Here is a 21,918-nt window from a genome sequence, read left to right as displayed (position 1 = left end):
CACACACATAACACATTAATTTACATTATATTAATTCCAAATAAGATCAGTATATGTCCGGCTTACATGTAAAATGTTATATTGTTGGAGCAAAATTGTACAATTTTATTGAAAAATAAATTATTTATGATTTAAAAATATTTTGTATTATTATTCAGAAAATCGTAAATTGTCGAAATCGGTACTTAGAGTTAATGTCACTTGCGAGTACGTCGGCGCCAGAACAGAACATCACTATGGAATGTGGTAATTCTTCAAAATGGTCGCTTTGTATGGTTTGCCAACTTGCATGTCTGTGTTTTAGAGTTCTTTGTTTTCGTAAATTGTTTAATATAGTCTAACGTTGAGGTCAAAACATATACTACTCTTTATCGTACCGCATATGCATGAATTTATATCCTATAATTATAAATTGTGGTGTGTGAGAAAGATGTCATCGGTAATGTGAGGGCATTCTACGAGCATTTTTATTTTACGGGATTATGACGTCTATGTGTGCGATTTGGATTTATAGAGAGTAAAGAAAATCAGGTAATTTGTGTCTATTACAACAATTATCAACCTCTTCCCTGCTCCTCAATAAATTCCGACAAAGCTGACTCTAATTTTGGCATTCCTTAACTCCTGTCAAACAGAATTGTGTCGAGACTCGAGTGTTCCTACCAAGAGTATTGCTACTGTATATTTTGTTAAAATTTCAGACGTTTTTATTAACGAAAAAGGTCACAAGGACTTTAACTTTAGATAAAAAAAGTCAATAGTTTGTAATAAGTTCACATTAAATTTTACATCCAATAATTTCCATGTTTATAGCACCTATCATAATCAAAAGCCCTAAAGGTTGGCAAAGTTTGAAACGGAACGAAAGAAAGTTCGAGTTACCCATAATAAACATTTACTATGTAATTAAAAATCAATTGTATATTATACTACATATATTTGAAATTGGAATTATAAATTAAAAGTGATTCCCAATCTTATTGATAATGTACCAGTTAAAAATCTTATTGGTATTTCATCTATTTACATACATTTTAAAAATTTTTCAGCTGTCAATCTCCTATTCACAAGATTCAGAAAAGAATGTGGACAGAAGCGAAAAATTAGACTAGCTATAACACAGTGAGAAGCTTGGAGACTATTTAATACGTGCGAATAAAAAATACAAATGAGAAGTGTGCGAGTGTGGTGTGGGATGCCTATGTGATGGGTGGGGTGGGGTGACCGTGCGGCGCACGGGCGCGGGCGCCATGAACCCGCCGGCGCCCGGCAAGACGGCCACGCGCTCCTCAGGGTACAACCAGAAAGCGCTCGCCGAGATACGAAACTCCCTACTCCCATTTGCAAATATCGGAAACTCTGAGCCTCCTGGCTCGTCAGCGGCCAGTACTGTGAGCTCAGGAGTTAGCTCTGGCTTCAGCTCATCTTCAGGGAATGGGCTGGATAAGGACTTGAGTGTGCTACCACAGTCACTTAACCAGCTAATAGCTCTGGGTTATGATGAGGTAAGGCACACTATATTGTTTTATTATAAACTAACAGGCCAGTGTGAAACTTGGACCATAAAAAACTATACATCACTACATAGTATAAAACAATGTCGCTTTCTCTGTCCCTATGATTGCTTGAATTTTTAAAACTACACAACAGATTTTGACACATTTTTTTTGAAGAGAAAGGTTTATATGTATAATAACATCCATGGTTCCCGTGGGATTTGTGAAAAGCTGAAATCCCCACGGACAAAGTCACTAGTGTCTACTAGTAATATATAGACAAAACTACAAAGAGGAACAATTCCATCATACTTGATTTTTGTGTAAACTATTCATGCAGCGTACATAATTAAAACTCTAAAAGGTGGTAAAATTGTTTTCCCTTTTTACCTCATTTTTCACTGCTGTTGCTCTATGTTATATACTGTCTTTTTTGACAATTAGACACAGAAATATTTTTTAATTGGAATTAGTAGTTACAGTTCTTGAGATGAGAGCATTGAACCAAACAAACAAACTTTAATATTAAAACTAAGCTTTAATATTAATATAGATATTTTAGTACTATATACTGCAATGCTCATTTTCTTATAAGAAAAACATACATGAGTTTTTGTTATAAATTCTCAAATAAGTCCTTGGAAGGTAGTTCTTTGTTAGGTAGTTAGTCCACTAAGAACAGATTTAGTGACATCATTGTCAACCCATATTCGGCTCACTGCTGAGCTCGAGTCTCCTCTTAGAATGGGGTTAGGCCAATAGTCCACCACGCTGGCCCAATGCGAATTGGCAGATTCCACACACGCAGATAATTAAGAAAATTGTCTGGTATGCAGGTTTCCTCACAATGTTTTCCTTCACCGTTTGTGACACGTGATGTTTAATTTCTTAAAGTGCCTTGGAGGTGCATGCCGGATTCAAATCCATACCCTCCGGAAATGGAGGCAGAGGTCATATCCACTGGGCTATTATGGCTCACTTTTTGACTTTTCAGTCAGTTAATACTCGTAAATAAAAAATAAACTCCCAGTTTTTGTAATTAATACTACAGACATGATTGTAGTTGATTTATGTTGAATAGTTGATTTATGAGATAAAACAGATGAAGAAAAAATTGAGATAACAAAACAGATTAACATGGTCAATTCTTTTTATATTTCACAATAGTAAATAAATTAATACATTTAGTTTATAAATAAATGAACCAAATATGTTCCCATGAATAGATTTTAAACATTAAGCTTCCCTGACCCTGTGAAGTACAAAATGCTATTTATTTAACTAGATACTTATTTATACATCATAATATTACCATATACTTATATTCCGGAGTATACCTGGGTTCCCTAGGCCGGCGTTATAGGGGCCGTTAGCCATTCCCCTTTTTGTCTCTCTTTCTTTGTATGATTGTCTGAGCTCATTTCTGGAACGGCTGAACCTATTTTAATGAAACTTTCACTAAAAGAATTATTATTGAGCAACATAATTGTAGGCTATTTTTTATGTCAGAAAATTCATTTGCAGATCATTCATTAGCAGATATAGTACCATTTGTGTTTTAAAAAATAAAAATTTTATATACTTAAGTTTGCGTCATTATTTATGCTACTTAACTTAAATCCTTATCAAAATAAATTATTTAATAATTACAAGGATATTATGGAGATAAGATTTGCCTTCTATAGTATGTTAATTAGTTAAATAGTTTCGGAGATAATATAAAATTTCTAAAAGACGCAGAAATTCCGCTACATGGCGCCCCGCGCTTTCAATTACGTAGTTCCCGTTCCTGTGTGAATATCGGAATCAAACATAGCCTATGACACTCGCAAATAACGTAGCTATCTATTGGTAAAACAATCTTTCAAATCGGTCCAGTAGATCCAAAGATTATAATTTTAGCATAGAAGTCTCTATTTTCCTTTGTCATCGCACCACGCTCATAGGGCTGGACCGATTTTGCTAAGGGTAGGGGTAAGGTAGGGAAGGTATAGGGTAGGGTAGGATAGGGTACAGGTAGGGTAGGGGTTGTGTAAGGGTAGGGTAGGAGTAAAAGTAGGGTAGGGGTAGGGTGGGGTAGGGCAGGGTAGGGGAGTGTATGCCTAGGTTAGGGGTAGGGCCTACCCCTATCATAGGGGTACGGAAAGGGAAGATTACGGGTAGGGTAGGGTACGGGTCGGGTAGGGGTAGGATACAGTTAGGGTACGGGTAGGGTAGGAGTAGGGTAGAGGTAGGAGATCGATACTGAAGCCTATTTTCTATTTTTTGTCTGTCTGTTTCCCTATTTTTTGACCGGGCATCACGCTGAAACTACAGAATGAATTCAAATGATACTTAAGACGATTTGAGACCATAATACGTAGAAGGATAATAGGATACTTTTTGTCGCGAAAACAAAATCAGAAATGGGTGAAGTAGGGGTAGAAAGTTTGTACGGAAAGTTCTTAATTTTTCTAGGTACATTTGTAAATGTAAAATGATAAGTGGACTATTTATTAGGTATAAGTTATAAAACTTGCAAAATAGAATGTGAAATAGGGGTAGAAAGTTGACATCGATTTTTACGCGGACGAAGTCGCGGGCGTCCGCTAGTATTTTATAAAATTAAAAGATTTACAACATAAGAGACTATTTTTAGAAAGATATTCACAAACCCATTTGGTTTTGCACAAACTATTTTTTACTGCAGAAAAAAATTAATTTATATTTCTTTCTTGTAGTCTCACCAGGAAAAAATTTTGTCCTGGTGAGTTGTAAGATGTGTGGAAATGAAGATTATTTGAACATCGACGGTGGTGCTATACGCTACCTACACATACATACTGTGTACCTGAACCTATCGCTGAAAACTGCATCAAAATTTGTAGTTTTGTAGATAAATGGTGATATTGGTTTGTAAAAACATTCTCTTAATCAAAACTCATATAGAGTAGGAGTACTCTCTCTGTAATAATGTACTCTCTCTGTAATATCATCATGGGTATGAAAAGATAACGATGAAAACTATAGTCGAGAATTCGAAATTTATTGATGTCTTCTAAATTTGTAACAAGTAAACCAAATTATTTCCAGGATCCAGCAGTCAAAGCACTCAAGTTCGCGGGCGGACGCTTTGACGCAGCACTCGATTACCTTTCGAAAAAGCAGGAGCCCCTCAACGGAGTGCTGAAATCGAGTAATTTAAGCGCTCTCAGTACTAAGCTTATCAGAAAGCCCAGCCTCGAGCGCGAGATCACCCTCCACAGAGGCAGCCCCGCCTTGGACTCGGGAGCCGGCAGCTCGCGGTCCGACAGCCCGCGGCAGTCCGACGCGCCGCCGCTGCCGCACGAGAAGTTGAGTCGGCAGTACTCGCCGTCAGGCTTCTCCGAGCCGCCGCCGCCGCCGCCGCCGCGATGTCCGTCCACGCCGCCCGTGCCGCCCGCCGTGCAGCAGTACATGAAGCGCATCTCGCCCGCGCCGCCGCTGCCGCCCGCGCGCGGCACCAGCCCCGTGGCGGCCGGGGCGCCGGCGCCGCCCGCGCGCCAGCCCATGATAGTGCAGAACGGCCCGCAGGCGCAGCAGCAGTTCACGCAGCAGATACAGGCGCTCAACATCTACCAGACGGGCGTCCCCGGCGCGGAGCTCCCCCCGCCCTACCCCCTCTCCGGCGTGCCCCCGCCGCCCCCCTACGCCCTGTCCATGCAGAACCGGCAGAGTCCGACCCAGTCGGACGCCTACCGGAAGAGCCCCTCGTCGGGGATCTACTCGGGTGGGACCTCGACCGGATCGCCGAGCCCGATCACCGTGACGCAGTCGACGGGTCCGGCGTCCGGCATGACTCGCCCGACGCCCATCCAGGCGTGGACGGCTCGGCAGGCCGTGCAGCCGCCCATCATAATGCAGTCGGTGAAGAGCACGCAGGTGCAGAAGCCCGTGCTGCAGACGGCGCACGCGCCGGTGGCGCCGCCGCCCGTGGCGACCCCGGGGCAGCCGCCGCCGCCCTCGTACGCGTCGTCCATCCAGCAGAAGCAGGCGCAGACGCCGCCGAGCTACCCGCTGGCGCCGAAGCCGTCGTCGCCCGGCTCCACGCCCCCCGCCTCCACGCCGCCCGCCGTGCCCACCACCGAACCGCCGAGCTATGCCATCACGATGCAGGCGCTGGCCGTGCAGCGCGGCATGCACCCCGTGCCGCCGCCGCCCTACGCCAATCAGACCGACAACACCACGACCGTCAACTCGCACCATTCGCCGCTCCACAAAAAGTTCTCTAACAACTGCGACGCAAAAGGCGAAACCTCGCAGATGGAGCTCAAATGTCCCAACCAAAACTGCAACATGATGAAAGACGCACCCTCCGGCTCCGACAAGAGCTCGAACGGATCTTCGGAACGCAGACCGAAGGGTCCGTCGGATAAGATCAGGCACCAGTCGCCGATTCCCGAACGCAAAAACATCAGCAAGGAGAAGGAAGACGAGCGGAGGGACTGCAAAGTGAGGAACTATTCCCCGCAGGCGTTCAAATTTTTCATGGAGCAGCACGTGGAGAACATTCTCAAGTCCTACAAGCAGCGCACGTACCGGCGCATGCAACTGGAGAAGGAGATGACCAAAATCGGCCTCAGCTCCGAGGCGCAGGATCAGATGCGAAAAATGTTGTCGCAGAAGGAGTCCAACTACATAAGGTTGAAGAGAGCGAAAATGGACAAATCCATGTTCAACAAGATCAAGCCGATAGGCGTGGGTGCGTTTGGGGAAGTGACGCTGGTGAGGAAGATCGATACTAGTCATCTGTATGCCATGAAGACGCTTAGAAAAGCGGACGTTTTGAAACGGAACCAAGTGGCTCACGTAAAGGCCGAGAGAGACATATTGGCCGAAGCCGACAACGAGTGGGTCGTGAAACTGTACTACAGCTTTCAGGACAAGGATAACTTGTATTTCGTGATGGACTACATACCGGGTGGTGATCTGATGTCTCTGTTGATAAAGCTGGGTATATTCGAGGAGAATCTGGCGAGGTTTTATATCGCGGAGTTGACGTGCGCGGTGGAGAGCGTCCACAAAATGGGGTTCATCCACAGAGACATAAAACCGGATAACATACTAATAGATCGCGACGGACACATCAAGTTGACAGACTTCGGGCTGTGCACTGGCTTCAGGTGGACGCACAACTCGAAATACTACCAACGAAATGGTAAGAATTACTAAATCCTAGTTTACTCCATATTATAATTCAAAAAAGCCTTAATCAAAAGACCTTCCTGAAAAAGATTGCTGGAACAGATTTCTGCAATTGTTATTATGCATTTTGTGAAAGAATTTACAGTGGATGTATCAAATGTCTCATAAACAGATATGTGCTTTTTTATGCGGGAGTATTTACCATAACTCTGTACCATAACATATAAATATTTCTTTTGTAAATAGATCTTAAAATGTGTCCCTTGTACGCATCCTTATAATTATGACGTAGTCAAGTTTTACGTATTTTTAAAATTCAAGGATAGATAAAGGCATGTGTTACATGGATCGTCAGAATTATTTAAAATACTTGAAAACATAAAATGGGAAATACTACCAACCATCCTGTATAATTTCATCATTTGTGAGCGTTTGTTCTGGTAAACACTAGGAGCAAACTACTTGCTTATCACCAAGGCTCGCTAGTTACGTGTGTCGGTCCAACGTTTGCAGACCACGGGCGGCAGGACTCCATGGACCCGGTGGACGGCGAGTGGGGCGCGCTGGGCGAGTGCCGCTGCCACCAGCTCAAGCCGCTGGAGAGGCGGCGCAAGCGCGAGCACCAGCGCTGCCTGGCGCACTCGCTGGTGGGCACGCCCAACTACATCGCGCCCGAGGTGCTGCAGCGCACGGGCTACACGCAGCTGTGCGACTGGTGGTCGGTGGGCGTCATCCTGTACGAGATGCTGGTGGGGTCGCCGCCCTTCCTCGCCTCCACGCCCGCGGAGACGCAGCTGAAGGTGCGTCCATTTTTTTTTTTTAAATGCACACAACTGAAAAGTTGGAGGTGCCCCGGACCGGAATCGAACCCACACCCTCCGGAATTCGAGCTGAGGTCATATCCACTGGACTATCACGGCTTTGCACTGGAAACTGGTACTAAAATGTATTTGACACATTTGCTCACTCTTTGATGCTGAACTAGATTTAGATAAGTGTACGAGATGGCATAACTATTTTTCTTCCATTGCCAGATTGTGATTACTTGACGTGATAGCGTCTTATATAATGAAATGATGAAAGGCACTAATTAGAAGAAAGAAAGAAAGAAAATAGATTTATTCAAATTTAAAAGTTACAAACAGTATCCTTTTCTAAAGACAGCATGTCTGTCTGTAACCATTAAAAAAATTACATTGATTATATTAACGAAATTACATTGATTATATTAAATTTGATATAAGTCAACTACCCTATTCTTAGTATAGGTCTGAGAAAATCAAAGATAAATTTGGATATGTATTTTCCAGGTGATAAATTGGGAGAGCACGCTCCACATACCGGACGCGGCGAATCTCTCGCGGGAGAGCAAAGACCTCATCCTGCAGCTCTGCTCCGGACAGGAGACACGGCTGGGCAAGGATGCGAACGAGGTCAAAAACCACCCCTTCCTCCTGGGCATAGACTTCGACAAAGGTCTCCGGAGGCAGGGTGCTCCACACATACCCAGGATAGACTATCCCACAGACACCTCAAACTTTGATCCGATAGACCCGGACAAGTTGAGGAACTCGGGCAGCTCAGACTCTAATAAGTCTGACAGTGAGCTCGATAACGGGAAGACCTTCCATGGATTCTTCGAGTTTACCTTTAGAAGATTCTTCGATGATGGTTACACAAATAAAATCAATCTAGACGACAACGATAATCAGGGCCCGGTGTATGTTTAAGTGAATTGGAGGTTACATGTTCGGTTTTGCATCTGTATTGCTTATGGTAGTTAGAACTACATCTATGCACTCCGAAGATCTGCAACTTCAAGGTTTTTGAGTATCAAAGAGTGTGATGTCAGAGTGAAACAAAACTAATTGACTCTTGTAACTTCATTTATAAAACATTTGCTTGTAAAGTATCGCTTATCTCACCAATTTCAATATTGTAATACATATATCTCATTACGCACATGTGCCGTAGTGCCAAGAAAAATGCACATGTGCCGTAATGTAATATAAAACCTTTATCATCCGTCCTTTGAACGAATGGTACTTTTTTAAATCTAAAGAGTTTTTATGTCAGAAAAGTGCTCAACATTTTATGAATAAAATTAACTTTTGAGATAAAATATAATAAAAAAAACATTTCATTCGTTAATTTGAATATTGTTGACAATAAATGTCAACCATTTATCTGTATCAGAAACACAATTAATTAATTTACTTTTTTAATAATACTGGCTGTTTTGGTGCATTTGTCTAAAAAAAAACAAACGAAACAAACGCTGGTGTGCGCACTTCATTATCTGTGCAAAAAAGACAAGCATATCAAAATGTCATCTTATGGAAAACGGGCAAAGATGCTAATTCATTTTCAGAAAGTGTGTTTCCTCGCAAATGTGTTATAAAACGTCGTATGATATACGTGCGTTTTCATAATTATAGCCTCTGCTTCCTTACTTACTCAAAGAGGACCATGACTATGAATATACGACCTTAACAGAAGAGATATAAGATCTACTTTACATTGATGTGAAAGAATCAAATTACCCCACTGATGCCAAACTAAATGTGTAACCTCCCTACAATTAGTGAAAAAGACACTAAATAAAAGGATTCTCGCGAAGTGTGTGCCTTGACTCTCTATTAAAGCGATAGTTTCCCCCTCCTGTAAACAACGTACATGTAACGTATTTAAAAAAAAAGTTTTATTTTTAATAAGCCGTATTGTTAATAATCCCGGTGATAATGTTGTAATATTGTATCGTTATGTATTTTGTAAGTGTAAACCTGTATAGGCCGGGAGACGTCTGTCATAAAAACACTATGTTAAAAACATTGTATATATTTTTTTTTTATAAAAGAATATTTGTCATATCTTTGAAATATGACTAACCTTCCCATTTCCTTCCAACTAGTCGGGAAAGACTGTGCTAGGAGTGGGTACGACAATAGACCAATATTGTGTTAATTTAAAAAGCCTTTAAATATTAAATTTTTCTTATTTCAGTTATCCTATTAAAAAAGTTACTGTAATTTCCATTTCTCATATGTATTCTCCAAGTTTAACTGGCAATTTTGCATTATTCAGTTTAATTTGGTATGTAACAACTTACCTTTGATGTAATTAATAATAATAAAATGTTTCAATTTTGTCAGTTTTTGAGTGCCATAACATTTGATTTGTCAAAATGGAATACCACTTATGTATTCCTAGTAAATTTTAATAAGTTAAAACATAAAATAGCAACAACAAGCTGTTGCAGCAATTAATCCAACCATAAATGAGATGTTTTAATTGAGTAAGCTTTATGTCGGCCGTCTCTCGGACTATGATTGTAATATATGTAACGAATGGATCACAGTAGTACATAGCCGGTGTAACCATGGTGCTACGCGACGGGACATCTAGCGTTGTTCCATTCAGGCTCGGTCCACACTATGGCGACAAAACGTTCCAATTTAGTAAAAAAAAAATAGCATAACAAAATATCTTTATATTCAAAAAAAATGATCTTTAAAATTTCTCTTAATTTTAAACTGTAAGCAAAAGTGACAATGTTAACATATATAATTAAATGCTGAAATGGATACATCGCCATAGTGTGGATCAAGTCTAATTGTATACTATTTTTGTAACTAGAGAAATTATTTATGAGATAAGAACAAGTTCGGATTAGTGAAATTCGCCACTTATATTTTCTTATGTATTTATCGAGGTAGGTCGCTTAAATGTGTGTTTGTTTATATAATAGACCAAGAGTCGGCGGATGGTTTGTTTTTGTATCTTAAATCGGTTCAAATTTTCAGTATAATGTTTGAGTCTCAGAAGTGGTTTATTTTCATGAAATTATTAAAGAAAAATTATTTGAATTACTTAAAACGAAAAACTTATTTTATTGTGAGAAGACAAAACATGACAATCAGTGTATATTTTAACCTATAATAAATAGCAAAAATTGCAGCTAAATTAAAAATGGAAAAAATGAGAATGAGAAAATTATTAGAACTTTCGAATTTGATACTGGCATAAAAAACTTCAACAAATCGTCCGTCAACTCTTAGACAATAAAAATACCATGAATTTTTGGATTTAATAATGCAACGGAACGGTCCAACATAGGTAACTTTACAAAATATGTAGGAGCACACGTTAGAAACGCCACACATTGGAATCACATAAATGTGTTTCAGGATTGCGCCATGTCTTATTAAAAAAAAAAAAATACAAATGATAGCAAAGGTTGCCATGTCAAATAAATTATTGTACAAATGTATAATTTATATTTAAAGTATAAATGTCAAAACAGATGTGGATGTTTGATAATTTTGTTGTGCTATCATATATTAGTGATATATCAACAATGTGTTTTGGGAATGTAAGCAATCAGGGGCGGATCTAGTGGACTAAAGGGGCTCAAGCACCCGCAATACCATTGAATTCTCAAGTAACAAATATTTAAGTGAACTTTATAATAATTATTTATTAGTCTAATTGAACTTTAACCCATTTATAACCTTGAACTATTTTTTACGTTACATTACATGTGGATTGTTTTATTCAGGCACATCAACATATACAGACGTGTAGTCTAAGTACGTAAGTCTACGTACTCTTTCTTACCTGTAAGTGGTTCAAATTATTATAAGTGACAGGATACAGACGTCAAAACTGCATTCCACACTTGCTTTGTGAATATGAAATGTAAATGCAAAACGAGTTTGTGCGAGTTGCCTGGATATCCACCACGTAAGAGTGCCACTGATCCCGACGTCTTGCTGTTCTGTTATATAAAGATAACGTAACACTCCAAAGTATAATATCCGGAAGATAGCAACATGGATAAGAATTTTGTCTGCATCTTGGACCTCACCACTAACTAGTTGATGTGGCAGGCTGTATCATCTAGACATGGTAGTCTGTAATCTATTGATATGAATAACAATCTAAAGATGTATAAAGCAAAATAAGTTATGTGCCTTTTTGCTATTGTCAATGGGCTTAACTCCCTCCCATAGAGCAACCCTGAGTCCGCCACTGTCTACAACCAAACGACCCTGTATGACCCTTGTGCAAATGTCAACTACCTTAGAGTTTCAACATTTTCTTTTCTTTCCGACTAAGTTCAAAAATACATTTTTTTTTTATTAAATGATGACGGTTCCAGAAAACCCGTCGTAAAAAGCATGAGACTACTTAAAGCCATTAAGTCAAATCCCTTTTTTTTTCGATTGATGACCGATGTTCCGTTGCCTTAAAACAGGTCACTAATTTCACAAGTTAGTTCTATTTTGTAGTGCAGCATTGTATTTTTTTTTCACTAACAACATCCATTTTTTTTCTTGTAAGACATTCCGCCCATTACACACACCGTGAAATTTTATTATAAAATTACTTGTGTATGCAAATCTGTTTAAACTTTGAAGTATAAAATCTAATCTATTACTTTTGTGCCAAAAATATACTTGTTCGTTTTTATTTTCATTATTATTACTAAAGTCTTAGTAATCCTAATCATCTTTTTCGAAGAAAATTACGAGCACATACATAAATAGGACTGACCCCATTTAGATGTTTTCCAATGTGGCTCGATTTTAAGAACAATGACCGTTAAAATTAATTTCTGCTTCAGATAAACATGTTGTGAGTTGTTTATCATTTGCGCTGCACATACTTCAATTATTTACATAACTTTTAGTTTTCTTTTGCATTTGCAGTTTTGCATAATAATAATTTATTCCAGAAATCAGTCATCAGCGATACCGTGCTAATAACATTGCACGGATATGTGTAGTGGGTGGATAACTTTAGTCGCGAATATCTTTGTAATAGATCGGAACAAATACAATGTGTATATTAAAGTCGATCGCAGACTGCCGTGAAATTACTGAATAACTTTTATATTAAAGTCAGAACACATTTTTAGTGTATTAGAACCACGATGGGCAAACGATTTTGTTGAGACTAAGAAGAGCAAATTAACGGGGTAAATTAACAGAAAGGAGCAAGGGTGAAATGGGTGGGTGAGCGCATTCGTCATTCATTCATTGATAAGCCCTCATTTTGCCGCAGCCGAGGATTCATAGGCAAAAGACATTGACCGCGCTTAGAAGGGGTGAGAGGGTAAGATGACAGTGGAGCAAGAGAAAAGAGGGCGGCAGGTGCATTTTTCATGCATTCATTGAAAAACCGCTATGTAGTCATACTCAGCAGTCAGCACCCCTGTACCGCGCGGTTCGCTTCCGTTGACATTAAATTTAATGAAATTGAAAATATACAAAATGTTTTTGTATCAATCGATGAATGAATGATGTTATAAAATAAAACCTACTCAAGAAGGCTTAGTGTCTATGCGCTGCACCGAGTCAGCGAATAACCAATCTGGTAAGAGGGACATGGTTTTTAAATTTTCTTGAAGATTTGCTTAATCCCAAAATGCACAACAATCGGGCCATCGACTAAATTAACAACAGTGAATTTAATTTAATAGAGTTGGTTCTATTATATTGAAATGCCTTCTGTCAAGGTAGTTTGCAAATCTTGGCGCGTTTAATACGTCATAGATCTGTACATCACTAACAGTATTCAAATGTTCAACGATAGTACTTTTACAGCAATCTGATATCGACTGTAATGTTAAGACCATGGTCGTTTTTTACAGTTATAGCCTGAGAGCTAGTAGGGAATTTTAAAAAGTTGTTTGTCAAGTGCTGAAAGTTTGTGCATTGTTCCATATTGTGGACCAGCTGGCAGGTCCAGGTTTTTATTAAGCCACAGATTTAAATCGTTAGATACCTGTTAACCCATAATATCATCAGCCTATTATTAATGACCCATTGCAGGTCACCGGTCTCCTCTAATAAATGAAAGGGAGGTATAAAAGTATACTTAGATATTACTAATACATAATTAAAATTGATTTTCATGACTAACGAAAATTTTCCATTTTCAATTCATTTGTACTTTGGTTTTAAATCCAATATAGTAATTTTCTTCTCTTAATATTTCAATAATTAAATAAGTTAGTTTAAATTATATACATACCTATCTACTGATCTGAGATCTATGGGAAAAACCATATTCCAAACTTGAAGCTGTTTTAAGCATCTGGTTAATATTGTCCGCTAGCTCTGCAGCTATCACAGGACATTGTCATATTATTTGTATAGTACCTATGTTATAAACGAGTCACTTCACCTTAAATTATGTGTTATTTGTATGTAAATTGTTTTATTCTAAAATTTATTAATAAAACATGCTTTTAAGTAAATGAAAATAAAATATGGGAATACTGTTGACTTTTTGTTTGAAACCTTTTTATTATATCTACTTCGTAGTTAAGTAAGTACTTTTTAAGTATGCGCATATTGCCTTTAAATAAATTACAACTTTAAAAACAAGCAAAGCTTAGAAAACACTGTTATCTATTATTAATATTTTTGGTTCAAGAACACAAAGAATTAAAAAAAACGTTTATTTTAAATAAGTTTATTTTAGTAAAGCGCGTTTGTAACTATCAAACATATTGACATTTTTGAAATAAAAGTCTAAAATTAATTAAACACTTATGCTTTCGTCGTATCTTGGGGATAAGTTTATAATTAATTTTCGAATTTAGTGTAGTCAAAGTTTAGTTCGCAATGGTCCTCCTGATGTTTAATAGAAAACCATCCCCTATAGAAAAACACGTAGATTAGGAAAACGTTATAAGCACTGTTAGTGCTCGTCAACTTGCGGTATAGGTCAAGTCCAGTGACGTAACGTGGATGTTTGCCACCCGGTCTTAAAAGGGGAAATGACCCCCCCTTGCTACGCCACTGGACATGTCGCAGGTCTCTGTAATTATACCAGCAAAATTAGCCAGTACCATTCAGAAATGTTGCTTGTTTGACAGTAACAAACGCCTTCGCCGCGCCTCGGCAAGTGAGCGTCGGCCCAGGCTATACAAATGATCACGTTGTTGAGAACGAGATACATTTGTCATTTCTCAGCAGGTTCCAGCAAAAAGTCTTGCACTCTCCGGTTGAATTCCTCTGCGTAACGGATGTGTATATCATGTTTGCCCTCCGGGTATAAATGTAATCTGAAAAATTTAATTGTAATCTTTGCAATGTTTGGGTAAGTACAACTCGTGCTGATCAACTTGACATCTGGCTCAAATGATGGTTATAATGTAGGTATTTGGTAGGGTAGCCAGGTGTCAAGTGAATGTGCACACAGGATAAAAGTAGGCAACCTATATTTTTAGTTTTAGGTATTAGAAATAGTTAAGTTTAGTTTATATACCCTTTGTGAAAAACCGTAAATAAAACGGTTGACACTATTAATATCATTGGTATAGCTTGGTCGCTGGTACCCAAACGATGATACGAACGAACTATTTAGATACGAGTAAGCGGGTTTTGAACCCCGAAGACCGTTACAACGGCCCCGAAAAAGTGTTTGCCTATGGCGCTCTAAAAGCGTCAGCTTTTAGTGTTATCTGTTTTGTGATGGCGCTCTTGGCATTCAATCCGAGCCCTGTATCTATCTAAGGCATTAGGTATCAGTCATCAAAAATCTAATGTCATCAAAAACCTACGGTACTTACATAGAATTTTTTACATTCTTAACAATAAAGGGGGCATGAACCGCATTTACAAGCGGGTCTTTTTCCCCGTGGAGGACCAAAGTGGGACATTGTATATCCTTCAGATACTGCATACAGATGTCCATCATGCTCTGCTCGAGGGCCGCCGACATAGTGTCTACCCACTTCGCCCAGTACTCGGCGAATCTTTCTTTACCGTACACTTCTATCATTGGATCTCTCAAGTGTTTCGCCCATGTATTTACGTCTTTAATACCTGCAACCAAATAACTAATATTAATTAAAATTGTTGAAAAAATCTCTTACATAGATATACAGTGCTATAAATCTTCTTATTGGATTGTTCAATCTTCATCGTAGGGTTCACCTTTAGTACATGCGTCTATCATTTTATTCTACTGTAACGAGGGTTAGGTTAAGTTACTTAGATAACTGCTGGCTGGTTTGCGGTAGCTTACGAAACGTTCCCTTAGTCCAGTCATCAGGCGACAATTTGGAACACTGTGGAGACAAATTATTGACGTTCTACTACGTATAAAAAATTTACATCCCAACCAACGATCTTATAATTAATATCATAGAATATTTCCTCTTCGTCTACACTCTACATCATCATCATCATAATTATCAACCCATATTCGGCGCTCACTGCTGAGCTCGAGTCTCCTCTCGAGGGGTTAGGCCAAATAGTCCGCCACGCTGGCCCAATGCGGATTGGCAGACTTCACTCACGCAGAGAATTAAGAAAATTCTCTGGTATGCAGTTTTCCTCACGATGTTTTTCCTTCACCGCTTGAGACACGACGTGATTTTTAATTTCTTAAAATGCACACAACTGAAAAGTTTGAGGTTCATGTCCTGGAACAGATTCAACCCCACACCCTCTGGAATCGGAGGCAGAGGTCATATCCACTGAGCTATCACGTCTTTGAGTGAGGATGTGGCCTCCCACTGGATGAGACTTCTGTTTTCGATTGGATAAAAGTATAAAAACTACAGGAAAGAGGTCGGTAGCTTTTTGTGGCTGTGGCCTGGCTCGTGTGCGGAGACACTAACACTATGCAGTTATGCACTATAGCTTGGCAACTCCGTTCGATACACTCCCGATGTTGCGCGCGGGGCGGGGGGCGTGTAACGATGAATGAAAAACCCAGTGACTGATGTACGTCACTACCCCGCACGCACGACTTCACACCCGCGCAGTCACGACGCGACGAGTATCGACGGCCTCCGTGGCGCAGTGGTATGCGCGGTGGATTTACAAAACGGAGGTCCTGGGTTCGATCCCCGGCTGGGCAGATTGAGATTTTCTAATTTGTCCAGGTCTGGCTGGTGGAAGGCTTCGGCCGTGGCTAGTTACCACCCTACCGGCAAAAGACGTACCGCCAAGCGATTTAGCGTTCCGGTACGATGCCGTGTAGAAACCGAAAGGTGTGTGGATTTTCATCCTCCTCCTAACAAGTTAGTCCGCTTCCATCTTAGACTGCATCATCACTTACCATCAGGTGAGATTGTAGTCAAGGGCTAACTTGTAAAGAATAAAAAAAAAAGTCTTTCCGCCCGTCGCCCGCATAACAGTATCAACTAACTTTCCGGAATATAATAGGGCATCACTCTTAGACACAATCAAGGCAAACGTTACGTAAGCTCACTTCTGTAGGCGGCTATCTCGCTGTCCAGGATGTAGGAGTTGGCGCCCCACACCACCAGTTTCCTGACAGCATCCGGGTACTTGGCAGCGAGGACCAAACTGGCAGAACCGCCGGCGCTCCAGCCCAGCACTGAGAATTTTGGAATATCTAATATCTGAAATTAGTAAACAATAATACATCAAGAAACTTAATGGGTGGGAGGGGCTTATCGTGGAAGGTATTTTCATAATAAAAATAATTAATTAACTTTTGGAAAATGCTACCGAGAATTTTGGAATAAGTATTTACGCCATCTCATTAAGAAAACCATCATATCTGAAATTAGTGAAAAATAATACAAAGAAATGAAACTTAAAAGAGGCAAAATCTAAGGCACATATTTTGAACACGCTTATATGTATATATAAAATAAAATATTATAAACATCAGTGAACGTTAATATGCTAACGCTAAGATAAAATAAATTATAAAAACTCATTTACGTCAATGGTCACCTTCATAAACTTGATACTGTTTGTCGGAATTTGCAAAGTTGTCCACTGTGAAAGCCATGATAAACTCGACAATATTTCGAATTTAAAGGTTTAGTTTTTTATAAAGCCATCGGTGTAATTTTGTCATTTTTCTAATAATTAGGTTCTTACTACTATATACATCAGATGTAGGTACTAACATTATAAAGCGGAAAGCCTGCCACGACAACCCAGTGTGGTTATTACTTCTGCCTTAGGGCGTAGGTTTGAATCCCGTCCGGGGTATGGTACGTACTCCAACTTTAGTTTTATGCATTTTGAGAAATTAAATATCACAGGCATATATCGTATGGTTAAGGAATACATCGTGAGGAAATCTGCATATCTGAGAATTTTCCCAGTTCTCTACGTGTGTGATGACCGATGATGTCCGTTTAATCCGCATCGGGCCGTGGATCACATCCTAACCCTTCATGTTGTGAAAGGAGACTCGTGCTCAACAGTGAGACGAATACGAGTTACTACTGATGGTGATGAAAGTCTATAATGGTCATAGTTTGATTTTGTTTAATTTTAGTAGGTACAGTACTTACTTTTTATTCCGGAAAAATCTATGGTTCCCGCGGGATTTAATAAAAACAGAATTTCATCCGAATGAAGTTGCGGGCGTCCACTAGCTAATTAAATAACTGAAATTAAATACCTACATAGCCCAAGCCTTCAAACAGAGCGTGTTGCCAGTGATGACCTATGGTTCCGAGACTTGGTCGCTAACTATGGGCCTCATAAGCAGGCTCAGAGTCACACAGAGGGCGATTGAACGAGCTATGTTAGGAGTATCTCTGCGTGATCGAATCAGAAATGAGGAGATACGCAGAAGAACCAAAGACACCGACATAGCTCAACGAGTTGCGAAGCTGAAGTGGCAATGGGCGGGGCACATAGTTCGAAGAGCCGATGGACGATGGGGTTCCAAAGTGCTGGAATGGCGACCCCGCACTAGTAAGCGCAGTGTTGGCCGACCCCCCACCAGGTGGACTGACGACATCAAGCGAGTCGCAGGGATTCGCTGGACGCAGGTGGCTCAGTATCGTGATGTTCGGAAGTCCTTACAAAAGGCCTATGTCCTGCAGTGGACGTCCATCGGCTGATATGATGATGATGATGATGATAGCCTAAGCCTACCTTCATTAGTTGGTAACCAGTATCGGCATCGTTCCCGTAACTGTCCATAGTGAATTCTCTCGCCGGTGGATAACTCTTTCCGAAGCCCGGGGGGTCGAACACCACCAGCGTGAACTTGTTCCGGTCGAACCCCTCGATCTGCTCCTTGTAGCTGGTCCAGATCGTGCCCAGGCCCCCCGGCGTGAGGATACAAGCATGGGGTCCGTGGCCCACTTTTATGTAATTGATGTCATGTTTGCCGATTTTCACCTTTTTCTCCTGAAATTACAATTTTCTTAAAAAGGGAATAATTTATAATTAATCTATACTAATATTATAAAGCTGAAGAGTTTGTTTGATTGAACGCGCTAATCTCAGGAACTGGTCTACTACGATTTGAAAAATACTTTCAGTGTTAGATAGCCTATTTATCGAGGAATATATTTATTATATCCCCACATTCCTACAGTAACGGGAACTACGCGGGTGAAACCGCGCGGCGTCAGCTAGTTTAGGTATATTTAAAGAGAATTTGCAACTTTTGTTTATAATTGAACCGTAACGTAACCGCGAAACGAATAAGTACTCGTAATTAAGAAATTGCACAGAAAATTCGAAATCTCAAAAATCTACTACTAGGTATAATGTACCTAACTAATTAACTATACAATTTACAAATAAATAAATAAATTGGATTGAATTGGTTCTTAATTACCTACTGGCTGCATCGTATTTGAGAAACAAATCAATCAATCGTACATATATAGAACTAGTAGATGCCGCGGGGTTTCACCCGCGTGGTTCCCGTTACCGTAGGAATACAGAAATAAAATATAGCCTATAGCCTTCCTCGATAAATGGGCTATCTAACACTAAAATAATTTTTCAAATCAGACCAGTAGTTTCTGAGATTAGCGCGTTTAATCAATCAATCAAACAAACAAACAAACTCTTCAGCTTTATAAAATTACTATAGATTTTCGGCTAACATCTGCATTATATTAGGTATTTAAACGGACACAAAATACATAACTTAGATCATCATCATCATTAACAGCCCATGTTCGGCTCACTGTTGAGCACGAGTCTCCTCTCTGAATGAGAGGGGTAAGATTACCTACCAATCCACATTAGGCCAGCGTGGAGGACTATTAAAGCCATCACGCTTTCCTAATGCGGATTGTTAGACTTCACCGTTTGAGACATGTGATATTTAATTTATTAAAATGAACATAGCTGAAAAGTTAGAGGTGCATGCCTCGGACAGGATTCGAACCTCCGCCCTCAGAATCTGCTTAACTCCTATACCGAATAAGTAAGATAACCGGTGAAGGAAAACATCGTGAGGAAACCTGCATACCAGAGAATTATCTTAATTCTCTGCGTGTGTGAAGTCTGCCAATCCGCATTGGGCCAGCGTGGTGGACTATTGGCCTAAACCCTCTCATTCTGAGAGGAGACTCGAGCTCAGCAGTGAGCCGAATATGGGTTGATGACGACCGATTTCATTTACCGCTTAATGCACCGACAGATACCGATTATTGCAGATAAAATATCAAAAGCTACAATAGATAAACAACAAAAATCTATTCTAAAACCGCTTACCTTCACGTCACTCGAAAAAAATAATCGTGCACCATTCACGTTTCGTATTTTTTGGATAAAAAATTTTCGCACAAACATTTTACGCGGCAAGTGCAAATTATCAACTTATAAGGTATGGGCAACACTTCGCCACAGCGATGAGGTATTAAACGCCAACGCGATACGTCATTTCTCATTACTTTGTAAATTGCCAAAACTACTAGTGATGTTCATAAGCAACAGAAAACATCGATGTTGAGTCGTCTAAAACATCGATACGTCGAAAATATGGGTACTACGAGTATAATGTTAGAAGATGAATTATTTAATTAATTAATAAATCATCGACGTCAACAATCTCTGAAACTGGGAAATTGAGTGAAAGTAGCTTTGAGCTAAAAGCTGTCGTATGTCGTATGCTACGCTAACCTAAGTAACTTCGGGCTTTTATGAATAATAATTATATTATTACAATAATACTGAAAGCCTGTTGGCTTATTCACAATTTTGGTATTTTTAACAACCTAATAAAATAAACATCAAATCCATGTCATCTACCTACTGAATGATATCCACCAGATAACATTTGTTACCTATAATCTCAATTTCGTATATATCAACTTGTATACCTACGTCAAAGATAGTGAGTTAGCCTGCAGAACGCCCCCTGTATTCTATACGTTGCCTAGGCATTGTACCTACTGTAAAGATGCCCCAATTAGCATTTAGTTTAGTGGAAAAATACACGTAAAAAAGATTTACACATAGTTCTTGTGGCACCCCAAACATCGAATATAAATATTTTTGTTGGGATATTTAACTTTACTGATATTTTTGAATCGATATTATCGAAGACCTTATCGATATTTTTCTATTGTAGACCATCCCTAAATGAAACGAGTTCGTGACCGCTTGGCTGATTCAACGACAATTTTTAATTATTTTTTTACTGTTGCACGTTTTAAGAATCGTTATTATTTAGTATCTACCTATTTGGTATCTGAACGAGATTTCTAATTAGATCGTAGATACGCCTTTCCTGTACAAATGCCAAATAAAATGTAAAATGAGTTTTCTTACTTAGTTACTCACCCGGATGCGATTCCAACCACGGTCATAGCGTCAGGACTCTTGGATTGAGGAAGGAATTTGATATTTTATACGATTTGTAACTTTAATTTAATTGCATACCCTAGGTAATTAAATTCCTTGTGCACGCCACCGTAGAAAACATATGTACAAGTACGCCACCACAAACCCCCGACGCGAAAGCCTCTTTAGGACAAGAAGATTAACTTTTGAGATGACCATGTGCCTTTAGAGAAAAGTTCCGTCTTCTCAAGTTTTTTGATCTTGGGCTTGATTCTAGCAGAGCTTCTTTGCTTGCCTACTGTTACCATACCTACTGTCGACACTACAATCCGATTTGAGATTTTGTAAACCAGGACTCAGCGATGAGCGATATTAAACCACAATTCGAAAGCCTTCCTACGCTATATGGTCACAGAAAACATATATGTACAAGATATGGTTTGAGTTCACGTCCGTTGCGTCTTCTCATGTTTATCAAATCAAATCAAATCAAAAATCATTTATTTCAAGTAGGCTCAGTTTACAAGCACTTTTGACACGTCAGTTGACTATTTGTAAAGATTCTACCACCGGTTCGGAAGGCAGGTTCTGCTGAGAAGATACCGGCAAGAAACTCAACAGTTGCTCTTTTGAAAAAGTCATACAGTATTATAATTTACAATTGATAACAATTACAATTTCTTATAGTTTTATTTCCTGTGTGAAGGTGG

At 39.5% G+C, this 21,918-nt stretch overlaps 2 protein-coding genes across 2 annotated transcripts; one reads left to right on the top strand and one right to left on the bottom strand.

The window, feature by feature from the left end:
* The first annotated feature begins 237 nt into the window (after positions 1-237).
* On the top strand, positions 238-13,951 carry LOC112051527 (serine/threonine-protein kinase Warts). The gene is made up of 5 exons (XM_024090215.2): positions 238-531; positions 1,050-1,505; positions 4,569-6,672; positions 7,173-7,459; positions 7,970-13,951. The coding sequence occupies exons 2-5, from the start codon at positions 1,251-1,253 to the stop codon at positions 8,387-8,389; spliced, it is 3,066 nt and encodes a 1,021-aa protein (XP_023945983.2). The 5' UTR covers positions 238-531; positions 1,050-1,250; the 3' UTR covers positions 8,390-13,951.
* Positions 13,952-14,125: 174 nt separating this feature from the next.
* On the bottom strand, positions 14,126-20,296 carry LOC112057179 (valacyclovir hydrolase). Its single transcript, XM_024097669.2, has 5 exons — positions 20,138-20,296; positions 18,554-18,811; positions 16,896-17,049; positions 15,244-15,499; positions 14,126-14,736 (listed from the first exon to the last, which is right to left on the bottom strand). Exons 1-5 carry the CDS (start codon positions 20,213-20,215, stop codon positions 14,634-14,636), a joined length of 849 nt encoding a protein of 282 aa, XP_023953437.2. The 5' UTR covers positions 20,216-20,296; the 3' UTR covers positions 14,126-14,633.
* Positions 20,297-21,918: the final 1,622 nt, after the last annotated feature.

The sequence above is a fragment of the Bicyclus anynana genome, chromosome 10 (assembly GCF_947172395.1).
Source record: "Bicyclus anynana chromosome 10, ilBicAnyn1.1, whole genome shotgun sequence".
In the NCBI taxonomy this organism is placed as follows: domain Eukaryota; kingdom Metazoa; phylum Arthropoda; class Insecta; order Lepidoptera; family Nymphalidae; genus Bicyclus; species Bicyclus anynana.
This window is presented reverse-complemented; position numbering and strand designations above follow the sequence as displayed.